Raw genomic sequence first — 20,058 nt, 5'->3', positions numbered from 1 at the left:
GAGCCGCCATCAGTTCTTCATTCCTACAGGATGTCCTAAGATGACCCCTTGGTGGGAGACAGAAGAAATCTAGTTAAAGTAACATCACTGTTGGACTAATTCAATTCAAATTCAAAAATACTTTATTGATCCCAAAGGGAAATTAAATAAATGTCTAAACGTAATAATGTCTTCTAGACATGCATGAAGTTGTTGCTCAACTGGAAAGCTCCTTTAGTGACAGACTGCTGCATCCTTGGTGCACAAAGGAGCGCTATCACAGATCCTTCCCAGCTGACCATTAACCATCACTTTACATCCTTTCTGTTATTTGCACATCCTTCCTGATTTTTCTAATTTCTTGTAAATGGTTTATGTGTACAAATATCTTGTATACTTTCTAAAATTATTCTACTAATTTCTTTTAATCTGATTGTGCTATTTTTGGTAACTGTACAATATTATTTATTTGTGTTATGCTGTTAATTTGCCTCTTCTAATTTTGCTTTTTCAGTGGCCAGTTTCCATTTTGTCTTTTCTTCAACTTGGAGAAATGTCCAGATTTAGTGCTTTTTGCCATTCCCTGAGGAATTGTTTATTCTCCTCTCCTGGTTGATACCTTTGTACAGAGATATTATTTTTGATTCTTTCAAATCAAAAGAATCAATATGGTTTTAGCTGAAGGATCTAATTGAGAAAATGTCGGGTATATTCTACCAGGACAGCTGAACATTATTTTAATCTTTTTTGGATTTGCTATGATTAACCATAACTTTGAACTCAGGTAGGCCGAGTGGTGAAAATCTGATCAGAAACTGGTTCAATATGTAGTACTAGTGTTAGTTTTAATTTAATTGTTGCCTCACTAACATATTGAATTTTTACAGCAGTGTCAGGAGTGATTTTTAGATCTACTATAGACTCCTCTGTGGCTTTTATTTCATTTGGACTACAGAAAAATGCAAACCAACCCCTTCACCTCCAGGTTTGCTAAATCAATGTTTTTCCTCTAAAATTTCTGTCATTTTTACTCTCTGAAGTTTGTCTTATTTAATGCAAGCCATCTCTATAGAGAGCTACTGGTGTTGCTCAGAGCAAGGAGGACAGACAGGAAGCTGTCTCGGCTCATTATGTTGCCCACTCGATAAGTAAGCGTATGTTGCTTTAGGTTGAGTTGTGACCTTCAGTGTGTTTTTGTTGCAGGCCTCAGCGACGTCCAGCCCAGAATCAGCTTCCCCCGGCTCGCAGGTTCACGCGGCAGCTGTCAACGGAGATAGAAGCGCCCTCGTCAAACTCATCACAGGTCAGACACACGCTGGCGTTCATCAGTAGCTCCCTCTGCTGCAGTACGCTCTGGCAGTACTAGCACACCTGCTGAGCATGTGTAAAAAGCCTTAAACCTGACAATCAAAGAATGTAAAACAGTCCCAACATTTCATTTGGGTACATGTTAAAATTCAGCACTTGGCCTTATGCAATAACATGTAGCAAAAGGAGCGAGGGGTTTCTTCACACAATCTGTGTAGATCAGCAACCGTTTTAGTCCATTTTCTCCTCATTCTTACAGAATAAAATTTGAGCCACAAATGTAATACATAGAAACATATTGTGAAATTCAAGATGTGACAATCATTTAATTTCTAATTTTAATAAAAATAGACCCTAAACAAGAGAAAAATATACTTTATTAAGTACAACAAGGCGAGTTGAGTTCACATTTCTGAAATAAAGCACACAACCTCATTATTTAAAATCTTATGAAATCAAAAAGAGTAGCTGCAGAAAGTTGCATTTCCTTTTGATTTTATATTTAAATGCATTGCTTATATTTCTGTAATTCTGCATGCTTAGTAAGAGACTCTGTGGGTCCATGGTTTCTATGTTACTGGATCCCGATACAGGACAGTTGATTTTCTACCTGGAGAACAAATCAAGCATTTTCCGTTTCGTGGTGGAGGTGACCAGATTTTTATTTAAAATGTCAACATTTGAAATGGTTCACACAGTAACATCCACTGTGGCTGGGTTCTGCAGGCCTTTGTGAGAGAAGCCAGTTAAATCTAATTTATTTACATCGCACCAATTCACAACAAATGTCATCTTGAGGCACTTTGCAAAGAAAATCATTTCAATGTAATCACACATGCATTCTGATTGTAGTTAATAATCAGTGCATTAAACGCAGTTAATTATTTAAAGTAGTTTTAAAAGTTTCTGTCTCAGGAAATCACATTGCATCAAGTCAGTGACTAGCATCAAACCTCCAGACGGATTCTCAGCCCAAAGCATCACAAATCCTCTACCATACTTAACAGTAACAGTGAGCAGGAGATGTTTCACTGCAGCTTGTTGGCTCAGTTAGTCTCAACTAAATAAAACAGACAGTTCCAGTTGAGTTTAGCAAATGATATGTTTTAAAATTTGTGTTGGTTTGGGAGAAAAGGGCTCATCCAGCCATGTTTGTCAAAGTCTCAGTTGTATAAAACAGTTAAAATATACATTTTTTAAAATTGTCTTGTTTCCTGATTTGTTCTTGTCTTTCCTGTTTTGAAGAACAGAAAAGGAAGATGAGCCTCTTTATCATATTATATACCTGAGAATTAATAACTAAAAGTTTCAAGATTAACCTAAAAAGTGAAATATATAAAGAAAAAAAACATAGCTTATTTACATTCTTTAGACATTTTTAGTGGGTAGACGTGAAGGGAAGCTGGATGTGAAGGAAAACAGACGTTTTTGTGCATTTAAAAACTACTTTGACAAGGAGCAGAAACGAGTAAATTTGTAAAACTTGTTCTTTCAAACGCAGAATAACTAACTCTGACTGTGCGTGTGTAGCGGAGCCCCAGTTGAGGGACCATGAGGACCAGTTTGGCCGCACCCCCTTGATGTACTGTGTGCTGGCCGACCGGCTGGACTGCGCTGAGGTTCTGCTGAAGTCCGGCGCCTCGGTCAACAAGACGGACCACAGCCAGAGGAGCGCTCTGCACCTGGCAGCACAGAAGGTACCGACGGCCACAGACGCACAGTGGAGCTCACTCAAGCATTTACCGTTCTTTATACATTTTGTAAAACATATGGTAAAAAAAGCTGTCCATCAAAATCAAAGTGAAGTTAAATGAGCTCAAGTGGGGAGCTAGTGCCCCCTAGTGGCTGCCACCAAAGCCTGAGGGTTTATGTGGGGTATTATTGATTAATCCGTAATGATTAAGGGCAAACACTGTAGCTGTGAGTTTTTACACTGCACAAAACCTTACAAAGTATTTTCAAACAAGATTCTAGTGCAAATATCTTGAAATAACCTACAAGTAAATTTTCAGCAAGAACCAGGAACTTGTTTTAAGTCAATAATTACTTAATATTGATGAAAAAGTACTAGTATAAGTGAAATAATCTGCCAGTGTAGAAAGATATTTTACTCTTATTATATGGGAAAAATGTCTTGTACCGCTCCATCAATATTCAAGCTCCTATTTCTTGCTGAAATCTCACTTGTTAGTTAGTTTTGTCTTATTTCATGTGCACTAAGATATTTGCACTAGAAACGAGACCAAAAATACTTTTGTGTTTCTGCAGTGTAACTCATGTTTTTATATGTAAAGAGTTATTCCACGTCATGCTTAAGAGACAAACAGGAACATGCTCTTTTGTAACACGGCTACATGTGACAATAATACTAATGTCGCTACTTTTGATGCAGGATCATCATATCGTTAAGAAGAGATGGGAGGTAATAGGTTATTGGGTAGGATCTCAGCGATGGGAAGTGTGTGCGTGTATGTGTGTGTGTGTGTGTGTGTGTGTGTGCGTATGTGTTTGAGTTGGGGGATGCAAGTGTTGGGAAGCCCTGTCTCTTTGACATCTGATCAATAAGTGGCTGAGACAGCAAGAGAGACCAGGGATTACTGATCTAATTGGACCGAGAATGGAGAGGACAGGATTACACACACACACACAGCCGCGCGCGCACATCTACCCACACAAACACACACGCTCTCCTCCACAGTCGAGATGCATCCTCACACACAAGATAGATCTGTCAGACTGTGGCTTTGCATCCTCAGAAAGGCAAATATACAAAAGCGCAGCCACACGTGCACACGGCATGGACATGCCGCCGTCGCCTGAGCTCTCCGCTGCGATGCATCACCCAGGGGGCCCGGTAGTTAAAGAGGCCAGGACTGAGGGTGATAATGATGTGGAGGGGGGTGACAGGCAGACGTGGCCGCTGTTTACTGTTTAACAGCTCATCACAAGCACTCAGTGGCGAGGCAGGAGGAAGGGGACGGAGATGGATGACCTGCGGATTGAAGCAGACGCCGCTGAAAAAGCCCTGTGGGTGTGGGAGTGTGTGTGACACCGCTGCCGGTTCATGACTGCCGTTGAGAAGAATGGCTGATTTCTGAAATTCCTATCAGCGCGGTTCACCCCGGTGGTGTGTTTGCAGGGCAACGTGCGTTTCCTGAAGTTGCTCCTGTCCAGGCGTGCCAACTGTCTGCAGAAGGATTTGGAGGGCATGACCCCCCTCCACCTGGCCACACGACACCCGTCTCCCAAAGCCCTCGCCCTGCTGCTCAAACACATCGGGCCTGGAGAGGTGGACACACAGGACAAAAATAAGGTTCTATGATCCAGACACACACACACACGCATGCAAAACTATTCATCCGCCTCCATCTATTTCACATTACGTCCGTAAACTTCAGCACATTTTATCAGGATTCGATGCCCTAGACTAGCGGTTTGCAACCTGTGGTTCCTACAAAACCAAAAAGGAATTGATTATGAATGCAGCAAATTGTCAATTCAGGAGTTTTTCAGCAAGTTCATGTGCAGAATGTGCTCTGAATATCTACAACAGGCTTTTTAAAATAACTATATTCAAACTTGGCTACCTGTCTTTCTTTATTTTTCATATTTATATAGAAAAGGTTCACGTCATTGTACATTTTTTTTTATCTTTGGTAATAAAGGATTAATTTTATTCTGAATATAGAAATACATTCAAGTATATTTTCTTTTAATCTTTCACAATAAAACATTTTATGTAGCACATAAAAATCATTTGTTGTGGCTCTAGGCGAGTTTTATTTTGTAGTAGCGGGGGCGAAAGAGGCTCTCTGAATGGAAAAGGTTGCTGACTCCTCCTGCGCCAGACCGAAACAAATAGAACTAAAGTGGAAAGAAAATAAAAGTTTTACAATCATAATCTGAATAGTGTGGGTTGCATCTGTGTGCAAAGCCCTTTGCTCTCATATTGTCCCCAAATTCAGAGCAAGTAAGTTGAGTCATCCTGTTGAAATGTGATTATGAACCCAGCTGTTCAGCGGATTGTTAGAACAGCATCATGAAGACAAAGAAACACAGCAGACAAGTCAGGAAGAAAGTTATGAGGAAGTTTAAAGAAAAGTTAGATTATGAAACAATAACCCAACATCTCAAAAAGCATTGTTTCATCTGTAATCTGGCGAGAGCACAATGCCAAACCTACCAAGACACCTAACCTAACAACCTGTGCAATGAGAGTCTTAATCAGAGAAGAAGCCAAGATGCCCATGGTAACTCTGGAGGAGCTGCAGAGATCCACAGTTTAGATAGAACAACCTGCAGAAAGATCAACTACCAATCAGTTTCTCTATGAATTTGGCCATTGGGGAAGTGTGGTAAGAGGGAACTCTGTTTTGAAAGAAGGCAATAGCAAGTTCTGTTTTCAGTTTGTCAGAAGAAATGCAGGGGAAACAGCAAACATGTAGAAGAAGGAGCTCTGCTCACATGAAAGTAGATTTAATGGCATACATGCAAAGTGCTGTGTGGAGCTGTAACACTCCCCATCAACCCCAATTGAAACAGAAACAACTTTTTGTTTTTGTGAAGTGCCTCAAGACGGCATTTGTTGCAAATTGGCGCAATATAAATAAACTGAATTGAATTGAACTCAGTTAAGTCTTGAGCAGTCCTGAAAAAAACAAAACAAGACATGAGCCTGAACGCAGGTTATTCTTCCATCAGGACAACCATCCTAAACATCCAGACAAAGCTACAACAGGATAGTTTAGATCAAAGCGTGTTCATGCATTTGAACAGCCCAGTCCAATTAGGAATCTGCGGCAAGACTGAGAAAAAAAGACAAATAGTCATCCAAGTTGACTGAGGTTGAACTGTTAAGCAGGAAAGAATGGGAACAGATTTTAGTCCCTAGATGTTCAAAGCTGGTTAAAAAAATAAAATAAAACTCAAAATTTGCGGCTCCAGATGCAGCAGACCAAAGTGTTGACTCAGTGGGATGAAGAAATCGTAGATGCTTGCAAAACCTTTCAGAATTTTATTTGGGAAAAAAAATTAACTAACTATTTAGAATTTTTCCTCCCCTTCATGCCAACACACTCCTCTGTGTTTGTCCATGACATAAAATCTCAATGACACACTCTGCAATGTGTGGCTGTAGTAGAATGAAATGTAAAAAGTTCAAGCGGTAGGAATCCGTTCTCACTGTAATTTCTCAATTAGAAAGTAGCCGGCCCAGGCGTCTGACCAATAACCTGCGGAGAGATAACTGACCGGCTCAGGATGGTTTCCTTGAAACGCGCTCGCACACAACGGCAAGCGATGCAACAGTCTGCGTCTTTGTTCTGTGTTTTCCTGATAAGACCACAAACACACTGTCCCTCTGTCTGCGGGAGCTGATGTGTATCTGACATCAGTATTTAGTTTTGTAATAATCCAATATGCATCATCGCATCAGATGACAGTGGTTTCAGCAGATCTCAGAATAGCTCAGCAGCCGTCACGGAGTCAGTATCTGGGTTAGGATCTCTGGGCCGCTTCGGGGCCTTCAATACAAGCTTTGTGTTGCACGTTCCTTCATATTTCCTGACCGTGTCATAGTGGAGTAATTTTCTGAACGTAAGTGGAAACCTCAGCCCCACAGCAATCCCTCTGTCTCCTCCGGCCTCATTCATCCATCTCTGTCTATCGCCTTTTTTTTTTTTTTTGTTGCCTGTTTACAGCAAACCGCTCTTCACTGGTCAGCATTTTATAACCGACCGGAGCACGTCCGCCTTCTCATCAAGCACGATTCCAACATCGGCATCCCAGACAGCGAGGGCAAGATTCCTCTGCACTGGGCTGCACACAGTCAGGAGGCCAGCGCCACGCAAACTGTCCGCTGCATACTGGTACACACACACACACACACACACACACACACACACACACACACACACACACGTCTAAATCTGCCATCCTCACTCATCGGTCTGCATGTCTGTGTGTAAAGGAAGCAGCGCCCACCGAGTCCCTGCTGAACTGGCAGGACTACGAGGGTCGGACGCCCTTGCACTTTGCCGTTGCCGACGGAAACGAGGCAGTGGTTGAGGTGTTAACGTCTTACGAGGGTTGCAACGTCACGGCTTACGATAACCTCTTCAGAACGCCGCTGCACTGGGCGGCGCTGCTGGGTGAGTGGAAACACGTGGGCCACACAGGTTCTCCGTCACTCAGAGTGTTTTCCAGATCTGGATAAGTCGTGAAAACAGAATAAGAGTTTGAAAGAATCTAATATTTCTATATGTTTTCCAGGCCTCATTACCGATACTGTTGTCTAAAAATCATCCTTCATTCTCCTTCCTTCTGTGTCACCTGTTTTTCTTCCTTGTGTCCTTCTTGTGTCCTTATTTCCTCCCTCCTTTGTGTCTTTCCTATCTTGCTCAATTCCTAGCTCCCTTCCTCCTTTGTGGAGTCCCTTAAATGTGTCCTTTCTTTATCTCCTTGTGTTCTACCCTTCCTCGTTACCTTGTGCCCTTCCCCCTGTCATTCTTATTTGTCTCCTTTCTTGTTTCCGTTTCTCCCGTCTTCCTTCCTGCCTTGTGTCCTTCCATCTTTTCTTTCATGTGTCATTCATATATTCCTCCTTTGTGCCCATCCTTCATTTTATATTTCTTCCTGGTGTCCTTTCCTTCCTTTCTCCTTTGTGTTGTTTCTTAAATGTGTCCTTTCTTGCTTTCCTTGTGTTTTTCCTTCCTGCTCTATATCCATCCTTCCTTAATCATGTCTTGCTGTCCTTTTTTCTGTCATCCTTAGTTGTCTTTATTCTATTTTCCTTTCTTCCTTCCTCTTATTCATCTGTCTCTCTGTCCTTCTATACCTCATGTACGTCCTCCCTTTTTTCTTTGATCAATTTCTTGTTTTGTTTTTTTCCCTTTCCTTCCTTGTGTCCTACCTCTGTTCTCACCTTTCTTTCCTTTTCATTATCAATATCAGCCAAAAAATCATGGTAAGCTTTATTATTTCATATTTTAAACTGAACAAAAAGGATGGAGAAATCTGGAAACTTGACTCTGTAAAGGTAAAATTTTTACATGGAAGACATGAAGGAGGCCTGAAGATGCCACTACAAGCTGTGACTGTGTTTTATGTTTAGCAGTAATGTTCTGAACACACAAATATGATGTTTGGTGACACAAAAAGTATAAAGTCAAGTAGAAAATCCACACAATGCTAATAAAAAGACAGATTTGTGCTCAACAAAACATGAATCTAAGACAATATAGACCTCAGTGGAGTTCTCCTGGGTTTAATAGATGCAACAAGTTTAAACTCTCCCCCACCCCCAAAAAACAGCATAAATGCATTCAACCTGAATTCAGATTACTTGACTTCACACCTGCCAAAATTTAATGAATGTTTTTAACATGGAATAAATCTCAGCTAGTCCTTTAGTTAAAGCACAGAGAGATCAGAAAGGATCAAAGATCTCACTACATAAAGGTATCAGTCAGGAGAAGAAGTATATTGTCCATATGCACAGTGGAGACATTACAGAAACTGGACATTTCCCAGAACTGATGAAACATCAAGACAGAAGCTGGTCAGCGATGCTTCCAAGAAACTGAAGGAGCTGCATGAATTTCTCACAAGGACTGATTGTGTTCCTCATGTGACAATAATCTCATATAATCTCCATATATCTGGACTCAGGAGTAGAGCTGCTAGACAGAAGCCTTTTCATAAAGAACTAGCAAAAAGCTTCCAGTTGGAGAATGTGTGTTAGGCTCTGATGAAACAAATTTTGATCACTTTGTACCTTTCCATGAAGGAAGATCCAAAAACGACACAGAAATGGAAACTCTGGCAGCATTATGATCCAGGGTTCCCTTTGTTCACATGAAACTGAGGTTTATTTCAGGGTGGAGGAAAGCTTGAATCAGTCAGTTTTGGTCTTCATCCCTCTGAAGATGAAGAGGGATTTTTTTTATTTCACCATCAAGAGATCCAAACCAACAGCGGCTTCATGTAGAAGCAGTGCGGTTTTCTAGTTGTCCAAATATAGATTTTTTTTTTTTTTAAAAGCTCCAGGTTAGTCTGAAGATAACTGTGGAGAAGTTCATTTTTTATATATATTTTCCCCTATACTGACCAGCTTGTTTTCAGTTTTGTTGTAAAGAATAAATGTGGCATTAAGCGTGGACAATGTTTTGAAATTAAACTTTTGTGCCGTTTTCCTAGGAACGTTCACACTTTGGAGATCCACTGTTGATCAGTTTTAATGATTTGTGTGACAGTGTGGTTCAGCCATCACTTCAGTTTCTCAGTTTCTAACTTTATCTCCTCCTGATGTGAAAACTGATTTCTTTTTGTTAGGACATGCAAAAATTGTCCATTTGCTGCTGGAGAGAAACACGTCTGGGACGATTCCTTCAGACAGCCTTGGAGCGACACCGCTGCATTATGGGGCTCAGAGCAACAACGCTGTGAGTTGTCTAGAACTTTAGCCAAATTAGCTGAGTTAGATCTTTCCCAACAAAGGAAAATTGTTATCCTCTGTTGATGGACTGCTGCTGTCTTTCTCTGCGCTCGAAGGAGACGGTCGGCGTGTTTCTGTCTCACCCGTCTGTGAAAGACGAGCCCGACCTGGAGGGCCGGACGGCCTTCATGTGGGCCGCCGGGAAGGGAAGCGATGAAGTCATCCGCACCATGCTCACCCTCGTCCCTCGCATCGACATCAACATGGCCGACAAGTATGGCGGCACCGGTGAGAAACTTTATTGATAATAACGGGGTTGACAAAAAAAAAAGCTAAATCAGTACCATGAACGTAGAGCATAGAACAAAACAGTAATGCCAGCAAACATAAATATATAGAAATGTATACGGTACATAAAAAAACAAACAAATAAGAACTTGTCTTAATGGCTTTAATGCTTTTTAAATAAGTGTTCCTCTTTAAATATTGAGAATCAAAGTTTAATTTATGTCTACAATACTTTGGAACTAATAAAATTAGGTTGATTATATCAGATTGGTTTGTTTTATTAGGGGAATAAGAGGAGAATCCAAACAATTTATTTAGAGAAGTTAGGGAAAAGTTACTGAGAGTTTTTAAATGTACAAATATCTTGCCAGAAAATATGAGAAAGGACAGAACCAGCAAAAATTACAGAGATCTTATCCTTAGAGTTGTCAGAATGACAAGTTCAGTTCAGTTTCAGCACTATAAATCATTTGAGCCACTTTTAGTTGTGTCTACTATCTTCTACTCTTTAAGTCAAATAAATTTAGCGCGTTTTAGATTTTGAACCTAAATGTGTGAGTTTGTGAAAGATAAGCTTACAGTTGTAAGTCATGTTAACTTTTTATCAATTTTGTCAAACTTCCAAGAGTTGAATAAACCAGTTTTTGGGTTAGCACTTAAAAAACTAAAAGAAGAAAAAGGCAGGAGTGGGAACTATTTCCCAGAATGCTTAGCGGCATATTTTGGTATCCTGTGTTGCTATGTTCATTATATGGAAGTGTGTTACATTGGTCTGACTCTTGTGTGTTATTAAGGCAAATATTTATTTTGAAACTTGAGGATAATGTCCTGTTCACACTAAATATTTTTGAGCAGAATCCATTGCGATGTCTAATAAAATTCATTATGTGATCAGACAATATGTTAATTCAATTTGAAACAAGAATTTAAATGATTCTAAAGTAAAATAACTTGATAATGTGAGTAAAAAGAATAGAGAAATGTGTTCTCTCTAACTAGGTAAGCAGGTTTTTTTTGCATATTGTGAAATAATCATTTGGCTTAAACTGCAGCATTAAGTTAAAACTCACAATTGAAGATTAATGAACTTAAAAAAACAATGTTTGGACAACTTGTCTCTTGTTCTTAAATCAACTTCATGAACTTTAATTTCTGAGTTAAAACCAAAATAATGTTCTTGTTGACTTGAATTGCATTTTCAAGGCAGCAGGTGGACTTTCATTTTGCAACAGTGCGTCAATGTGCTTTGTGTAAAAATTTGCAGGTATAAAATCTTAAAAGATACGTATTAATAATCAAACATTTAGACAGAAAACATCAGATTTTTCTCCCAGTTCAGGTCTGACTCAAGGTTATTCCAATAAGAGATCACATTTGGAACAGAGACAATGTGTTTCATTAATAAGGCCCATATATCCCAGTTGTTTTTTCACCCTGCTGACTCGAGCCAGCAGGGACCAGACATGGAGGAGTCAGTACAGAAGTTATAGAGGACTTTAGAAGTATTATAACACCAGACGGGATAGCATCAAGGAAAACACAGAACTGGGTCAAACTGAGTTCTGTCAGGCCTCCCCTTTGACATACATGACATACTGTGTATGTGCATAATCTCCATGGTAACATCGCATGGGTCTAACCAGCTGGGAATAGTTTATCCATGCTGGAGCCATGCTAAGCCAAGGGCGACAGAACCGACTGGAGCCTGAATCACTGAATCATGCTCTTGACTCGACACAGTGAGGAGGAGGAAGTGATTCACACGTCCCGAAGGCGTTTATTGTGTCCATTTAAAAGACTTTCAAATCGTTTTTGTCCAAACAGCGCTCCATGCGGCCTCCCTGTCGGGCCATGTGAGCACGGTGAAGCTGCTGCTGGAGAAGGGAGCGACAGTCGACTCCCTGGACGTCATGAAGCACACGCCGCTGTTTCGTGCCTGTGAGATGGGATACAGAGATGTTATCCTCACGCTCATCAAAGGTGGGTGTGACTCTTGCATGTTGGCAAATGTAGTTTTTATGGCGTCGTGCAAAATGTATTTTAATACTTCTCTAACTTTTCCGCATTTTGTCACATCACAGCCGCGAAAATCGTTGTGTCTTGTTTTGATTTTACACCAGGAGTGAACCTAAAGTTTAATCACAATGGCTTATTATGAAAACAGTAATACCTCATTTTTAAGTAACTGTATGACATTGACTTTGTTGTGTCACTGCAGTTAAATCCCCCCAAACACAAGTGATGCTCTGGAAAAATCATTCCCATTTGTAATTTGCCTCTTTAGGAGACCAGTCACATAAAGAAGTCTGATTTGTATGATGAAGCTATACATGGTAACTGTATTTTCAAACGTATAGGTATTTATGGAGGCTTTAATTGAACAGTGGAGAAAAATAGTTTCCGCCATTTTTATTTCTCACAATGACGTAGTCCACGTTATGGTTTGTTTGCTAACGTAAACCTCAGAAGTGCTGTATTTAGGTTTTTTTTTATGGTTGTCTTTATATTGAGATTAAATTACATTCATGTAGTTTATGAATACAGTTTATTAAACTGAGTTTTATTTAGGGAGTCAAGGGGGCTGAACACATATGCATACTACACTTTTAGGATGCATAATGCTGCATCTTAATATTGAAAGCCATGTATCCCCGTCCTTCCACTTCACAATTAGGCACCACTTTGAGCTAATCTACTACATGAACGCCCAATAAAATGCTCTGTGGTTTGTGTTTTAACGTGGATCTCTGCAGGGCACCGAGACTGTCACTGTGGAAAACATAACTACTTTGCTCCTTTATTAACTTTGTTGTTCTTTATATTTCCAAAACAAATAAATGTAGGCTCTGCTTGTGCTGAGCTGGTTGATGTGGACGGTCACACTGCTCTCCACTGGGCAGCTCTGGGGGGGAACGCCGAGGTCTGCCAGATACTGATGGAGAACGGGATCAGTCCCAATGTCCAGGTACTGATAGGAATATTTCCAAAATTAAAAGAGGACTTAAGAGTTTTTGTCGTTGTTGTTGTCACTTTTTAAGTGCACAGTGGCACAGTTGGCAGCTCTGCTGCCTCGAAGCAAGAATGTCCTGGTTTCGAATCCCATCCTGGGGCCTCTGCATGATGGGTTAATTGGGTTTTATTTTGTTTGAGATGAGGTTTCATCTGCTTTTAGCCTCCTCTAATTAAAAGGGCAAACGTAAGAAAACTCTTCACTTATTGAGGATTAGCCATCTGTCTTTATTTGAAAGTAAATGATCTTGATTAGAGTCATTTAAGCTTCCCATGATTCACACTTTCTCGTAATCTTGTAAAGTGATTTTGAGTAATGGGTCATAGTGGCTTTCTTTGGATTTTGGCAGCTACTTTAACCTATTCATGTGCACCTTGTGTAGCTAACCATGATGGTAGATGGGGCGGTGGACGCTTAGAGACTTGAGAAGAAAAGAAACAGACTGGATTAAAAAAAAAATAATAATAATAATAAATTATCTGCACTATTTTGTAAAAGTCACGGAAATTACTTATCTTTTTGTTTATGCCAATTTTTATACAAACTGTGTTTACTATTTTCTGTTAAAGTGTATAATTTTTAGTATGTGTAAGAAAATGAGCAATAGCAACCATGTAGGTTTTGACAGCCTGTTATATTTAGACACTAATGGTTTATCTCTTGGGCTTTGGACCCTTGGATAAAGCCTTCAGAGTCAGAGGACCTAATAAAATGAAAAATAAAGCCTTATTCTGACTTAAAACAGCCTGATACTTCATTTCTGTTTCAAACGGGCCATAAACTGTAGAGGAAAGAGTGAGAAAGCAGTTACTGTTCAAATAAATATTGCTAAAAACCTTCAAGAAGCGTAAAGTTTGTTATCAATCACAAGAACGTCTGGCTTTCATAAAAGTTTGAGTCGAAGCATAGAATGAGCCGTTTCTTTGTCCGGCCGCAGGATCACGCAGGACGCACTCCGTTGCAGTGCGCTGCATACGGCGGTTACATCACGTGCATGGCGGTTCTGATGGAAAACAACGCTGACCCAAATATACAGGACAAGGAGGTGAAGACACGCTTGCACATGTGTTTGATTTGGGTTAAAAGAAGGTCATATGAACCGAGTTTCTTCTTTGTGGGAGCACAGGGGAGGACTGCGCTTCACTGGTCCTGCAACAACGGGTACCTGGATGCTGTGAAGCTGCTCCTGGGCTACAACGCCTTCCCCAACCAGATGGAGCACACCGAGGAGAGGTGAGGAGGGGGCCCGTTGGAGCCGAGGCCAGGCAGACGGCTTTAAGACTAACGCTGCTTGTGTTGCGCAGATATACGCCTCTGGACTACGCTCTGCTGGGGGGGCACAGCGAGGTGACCCAGTTCATGCTGGAGCACGGCGCTCTGTCCATCGCCGCCATCCAGGACATCGCCGCTGCCACCATCCAGGCCGTCTACAAGGGCTACACCGTCCGAAAGGCCTTCAGGGAGAGGAAGCAGCTCCTCATGCGACACGAGCAGCTGCGCAAGGACGCAGCCAAGTGAGAGAGGAGCACACAGCAGCACACAGCATATTTGAAGATCTGAGCAGCCCCCACCTGTACACTGATTCCTAACTACTGATGCAGTTTCATCGTCCCTTGTGTCAATCTTAACACAAAATCAACTCGAAATCCATTAATCTTTCTATGTATTTGTTGACTCTTCCAGAGGACGGTGTCTCTTCCTGCCTGTTTGTCCCTCATTGTAGTTTTAGTCTTTGTTATCCGTCTCCTCGTCTGTCTCTTTTTCTGTCGTCAGTAAACAGATGCGTCTTCTCTCTGTCTCTGGCCTCCAGTTTGCTCTTCGTTGGTTATTTGCTCACCTGTCTCACCTTTGTTTTAATTAGTAGATTTTTTTTTTTTTCAAACAGGGAACCTATTATTCTTTTTTTGATTTCCAAGGAAAAAGTGTTCATGAAGTGAGGAAATTTAAATGTGTAGTTTACGCACTCTTATAATAAGTCAAAGTCCACCTATGTGTACTGTGTGAAAGTCTCAGAGGTTTGTTAGAACATGAAGATGTAGAAACCCAGCCGGCAGGTGAGGGATACAATTAAGGAAAAATTTAAACCATGGTGTAGGTTGTAAAACAATATTCATTCAATGAAAAAAAAAAAAATCATATTTCATTGTTAGCATTGCTAATTATCCCAATTCTTTTTAAAGTCTCCACATTTTAAGCACAACCTTTCTTGTTGGCCGCTTGCGATTCATCTTGTGTTTTTCTTGTAGGAAGAGAGAAGAGGAGCAGCGAAGGAGAGGCGCGACACAGCATGTTGGAGCGGACAGACGAAGAGTTTCACTTCTGAGCGCAGAGCAGGAGGCGCTCTCCTTAACGAACATCGTGGAAGACCTAACCATGAACGACCCATCTGTCGACACGAAGAAACACGCCAAGGTCAAAGAGGGGAGGCATAAAGGTACCAAGGAAGTACTCAACTGTGTTATTGCAGCATAATGATAATAATGAAAACGTACTCCTTTATTACAGAAATTATATGTATTTGTAGCCAGGCTTCCATCAAATTGTGATGCAAATTTTGAGTGAATTTTAAAGATGTCGCAAAAAAAGAAAATGTGAAAAGGCTGGCTTCCATCTGCTGGTTTGAAGTGAATCAACCAGGCCACGTAAAATGTAATTTCACCAGAAGTTGACGCTACGCTTGTTTGTAAAAAAAAAAAAAAAAAAACAAGGTGCAAGATGATTTTTGTGCTTCTGGTAAGGCACAAATCCACCAGTGGATGAGAGTTTCCCACCAAGAAGTTACACTAGACTTTTTCGCTGACCGTCATTTTGTCAGACTCAATAAAAAAAAATCCATCATAATTGAATGAAAATAATGACACATTTCATTTTCATTTGGTTTAATTAATATTCAACAAGCTGAACATCAAACAGATGAATACATGACATGGACATGAAATGTTCACCTTCTTGAGCGTAATCAAATGTCTCAGGGTTTTGATATTGATCTGGAGGATGAATCCACACACTGGAGCCGCACTTTACGCTGGAACTACAAACGGCAAGTTTTGAAATCAGGGAACATCTCTGAAGCAATTTTAAGGAAGGATGCGCTCCAAAGCATAACCTCCGGATAGTGAGATGCATTTAGTTCAGAGATCAGGTCAGAGATGATGTTCAGGTGGGATTTTTATTATTATTATCACTGACTGATTTAATTACCTCTGCAATGCTCTCTAAACGAAATCTAGGACGTTTCTCAAATTTTGCGTTTCTTCAAAATGCGTATAAAAAACCTTGATGGAAACGGGACTACTGAGTCATATTTTCCCGAGTGAGCTATTGAATTGACTTTTACTTTTGCCTTGTCAGGCCAGAAGATCAGGATTTCCAGAAGAAGTGTTGCAGCTGAGCGACAAGAAGCGTTGAACTGCAGCTCTGCCCTGAGTGACCGCTCTCCACCCGAAGCCTCACAGCACACCCGGCTGAAGAAGCTTCTCTCTCCCGCCGGCTCCAGAGAGCCCCCCACTCTTAAACTCACACCTCCCACAGCGGCCAAAGCTGCCGGAGAGCGGTCTTCCTCTGTCGCGTCCGCAATGGCCTCCTCTGCGGCCCGAGCTGAGGCGAACTCAAGAGACGGCAGAAAGAAAGACCCTGCCGCGACTGGTCACTCTTCACGCAAGCACCGGAACCACAAGGAGCCAAGTTCAGAGGTCAGACATCAAGCTCCATCACTGAGGAGCAGCTCGTCTTTAGATCACAAAAGGCCCCGCAGGAAAACGCAGCCTGGTGGGAGGGAGCAGGAGGAGAAGGAGCAGGTGAGGAGGAACGAGGCCGCACGGATCATCCAGCGAGCGTGGCAGAGGTGAGGCTCGTACCTTGGCTGGATCTCGGTATAACGTCAACGTGCTTTTACTGTACGAGCCATGTGGTGCCCTCATGTGTCTTCTCCCTCCTGTAACACCGACCTCCCAACCCTGAGCTTTAACGGCTCTGGATGCCATCAGCAGGAGAGCGGTGGGGGAGAGAACGTGAGAGAGAGTGAGACCAGAAAGGCTATAATCTAAATCTTTCATACAGATTTAACAAGAGGCTAAAAGTTCAGCAGGGCTGCGCTAATAGCTACCAGCAGCCCCTCTCCCCTTCTTACGCTCACTGGGTTCCTCTTAGAGACTGCCAGTCCCCCGCAGGAGGCCCTCTGTTTCTCTGCAGCTTTCACATTTAGGTTGTATACATGCTGCTTATTAAGTGCCCTGAATAAACTGTTTACTCTGTTTACGCTTCGTGAGCGTCGGTGTGGGGGCTCGCCAGCGTTTATTCCTTTGAACGGTGTCTGAGATGGGGGTTTTTCTGTTGATTTCAGGTTCTGTGCACGCAGGAGGACAGAGGTGAGGGCCTGTGAAGAAGCCGAGCAGAGCAAGTCAAGCTGCACCCCTGGAAGGAAAAAAGTGGAAAACAGAGCAGCGCTTGGCAAACCTGCGTCGAGTAAAAGCTCTGTGCTGCAGAGCATCTATGGTAAGAGAACCAGGATGCTGCAAAACATCGTGAAACTCTTGTCATGTTACAACCACAAAATATGATGTTGAAATTTTATGTAATTTCTGTGGAAGGGGTGGAAAGCGTTGTATTGAGCAGTCTTACTTTGATACCCCTAAATAAAATTTGTCAATCGGAATTAGAAAACAAACAGCATCATAAAGACCAAAGAGCACACAGACGAGTCTGGGATGGAGTCGGAGAGGTTAAAGGCAGAGCTGTGAAGATTTTATTGAGCTCCGTTCAAGGAAATGGAGATTAGATTCAGTTGCCTAAAAGAGGATAAATACTTTTTACCATCACTTTTAATTACTGCAATAAATACCTCAAAATATGGAGATAAGATTTAACACGTTCATAGCCCACCATGAACTGCAGGCTTCTGAAAAACTGTTTAATTACTTTTTAATATTATTATTTTGCTACCTAACAGACTATTACATCCCTCAGCAATTTTATTTTTAGATTTTGAGTAAAAATAATTCATTTCCATGTAGCTTTTATCATATAACTCTATATCAATACCAGAAGCAGGCCTGAAACAACCCAACAGCAGTTTAAAAACAAATGGATTTTACCTCCCTGTCTAAATATACTCATAGTTGCATTAAGGAGTGAGGAGTTTACATAAAAATGCTCCCTAGAAAGCAAAACTCAATTGTTTTGAAAGGTAATAAAGCAGTAATTACTCCTGAGGAACTACTATACAACAGCTGCATTGGCTTTAAGCTGAGGTTTTCCAATCATGGGGTAAATAATGGATAAATTTTCTGCAGTTTGAGCGCTGATGAATAAGTTAATGGTGTCAGTTTAATAGGAAAATAGCTGCTGCTCTACTGTGAAAGTGAAGCTGTGGCTTTGGATGAGAAGCGACAAGCTCTCAGGTGTAAGTACCAGCGTTCGTATCTGGACGCCATCAGCTGGGTTTTCCTACCGCGGTTTCGCTCCCTCAGACAGGCCCGACCTTCACTGCACATCACCAGGTGATGATAGGAGGACAGGCAGAAGCACAGACAAACCCGGGCGCTCTCCCTCCACCCTCATACGGACTGAAAGGGTCCTCGGTCCGGCTGTTCCCCCCACCGCTCCCTCCTCGTCGTCTTCCTCCCCCTCTCCCTGCCTCTGTCTCTCCTTCTCCCTACCTGACAGTTCCTGGCACTGTGAAAAGTTCAGCGCTGTCACGGGGAATGTCAAACGACTGCGTAGAGCTTTCCGCTCGCCACACACACGCGCCTCACCATCCAACACACACACACACACACATACATATGTTCATGAGGCGAATTTTCTCATTTTTTCATTTCCACGAAGCAGAAGGAAGTTTGACACACTAATGCTGGTCACTTTAAAGTAATAAACCATTTGACCTGTTTTCTTTTTTTTTTTTTTTTAAATAGGATTCATATTTTGCACTTTTTTGTTGTTCAATTTGGGTCTAAACTGTTTCTAAAAACAGCCCAGGTGCTTAAAAAGCGCTGGAAAACAAGTCATTTAAAAAATCTCCCAGTTGTTAAATCACATCCTACAGGAACTGCGCTGTTACTTAGCAACCCCAGCCAAGCCCAGCCCCGTTACCTAGCAACCCAAGCTGAGTTCCAGCACATTTGGTCAGCTGGTTTTATCTCTGTATGTGCTGCACAGTGGCTAATGGGAAAAAATAGCTTTATTGTTGACTTACTATTCAGGAAAGATGTATGTATAATGTTCAGAGACGGTTGGTATAATTGCACATCTATTTGCAGCCATTTTCATGTGAAAGTGTAAACTTTGAGTTGGGGGGTGTGGCTAGCTGCAGCTAATTTGGATTTAAAGTGACAAGAGGCCATAAAACAGCTCATTCTGATTGAATAAACAGGCATTGTATTGCCCATAAACCTGTTCAAGGAAACATAACAGAGGCTACCTTTAAGATTTTGGGCCACTACCATGTGTTTCCTGAATCATTTCTCATTGTTCTGAAATCAGCAAATTGTGGTGGTCAATTTCATAATTGGCCACTTGTGGGAGAGGGTCTGGGACTTGAACCCACAACAGCTGTGTTGAGTTCATGTGCTCTACTCCCTGCGCCACCGCCACTCCCTGGTCTGTCAAACTGTAACACCCGTGTGGCGTTTCTTAGGCGTTCGCAGATAGTATTAACTGGAAAAGGATAACGTTAGGCCCCAGCGAGAATTGAACTCACGACCCCTGGTTTACAAGACCAGTGCTCTAACCACTGAGCTATAGGGCCTGTGACCTGTGTTGAGATGTGACAGTACACATATAAAGACAGGAGGACATAGGTGTAGACCTGGGCTGGATGAACCAGTCTTACAGGACTCACTGTCATGATCCACCCTTGGCTCACTGAATTCAGAAATGATGGTGTTAGAAACCAACTCCCAATGTCCTTCCTTCAGGCAACTCTATGGCGAGACAAGGACGCTCGCTTCAGGGCTCTCATCCTCAGCTCCTGCTGAACGTTCCCCTACGCACCCAGAGTCAGTGTAAGTGCTTACATCCTCACACTCTTTACCGCCTTTCA

The 20,058-nt window shown here is 41.7% G+C and overlaps 1 protein-coding gene and 1 non-coding gene across 5 annotated transcripts in view; one reads left to right on the top strand and one right to left on the bottom strand.

Annotated features, from left to right (window-relative positions):
- invs (inversin) overlaps positions 1-20,058 on the top strand; it is a 33,450-nt gene that overhangs the window by 12,104 nt on the left and 1,288 nt on the right. For 2 of the 4 annotated variants that reach the window (XM_007556215.2, XM_016673450.1), the window contains exons 3-18: positions 1,183-1,282; positions 2,818-2,984; positions 4,427-4,600; positions 6,987-7,154; positions 7,256-7,436; positions 9,619-9,728; positions 9,838-10,009; positions 11,834-11,989; positions 12,853-12,974; positions 13,957-14,064; positions 14,146-14,252; positions 14,324-14,533; positions 15,266-15,453; positions 16,371-16,863; positions 17,362-17,513; positions 19,934-20,020. In XM_007556215.2, the coding sequence (XP_007556277.1) occupies positions 1,183-1,282; positions 2,818-2,984; positions 4,427-4,600; positions 6,987-7,154; positions 7,256-7,436; positions 9,619-9,728; positions 9,838-10,009; positions 11,834-11,989; positions 12,853-12,974; positions 13,957-14,064; positions 14,146-14,252; positions 14,324-14,533; positions 15,266-15,453; positions 16,371-16,863; positions 17,362-17,513; positions 19,934-20,020 (2,695 nt within the window). The remainder of the gene's footprint in view (positions 1-1,182; positions 1,283-2,817; positions 2,985-4,426; positions 4,601-6,986; positions 7,155-7,255; positions 7,437-9,618; positions 9,729-9,837; positions 10,010-11,833; positions 11,990-12,852; positions 12,975-13,956; positions 14,065-14,145; positions 14,253-14,323; positions 14,534-15,265; positions 15,454-16,370; positions 16,864-17,361; positions 17,514-19,933; positions 20,021-20,058) is intronic. The other 2 variants (XM_016673451.1, XM_016673452.1) reach the window with 2 other exon arrangements.
- trnat-ugu (transfer RNA threonine (anticodon UGU)) lies at positions 19,692-19,764 on the bottom strand. Its single transcript has one exon. It is a non-coding gene; the product is annotated as a tRNA-Thr (tRNA).

Source organism: Poecilia formosa, unplaced genomic scaffold (genome assembly GCF_000485575.1).
Source record: "Poecilia formosa unplaced genomic scaffold, Poecilia_formosa-5.1.2 Scaffold77, whole genome shotgun sequence".
Lineage (NCBI taxonomy): Eukaryota > Metazoa > Chordata > Actinopteri > Cyprinodontiformes > Poeciliidae > Poecilia > Poecilia formosa.
The sequence above is the reverse complement of the archived record's forward strand: the minus strand, read 5'-3'. Positions and strand labels throughout refer to the sequence as shown.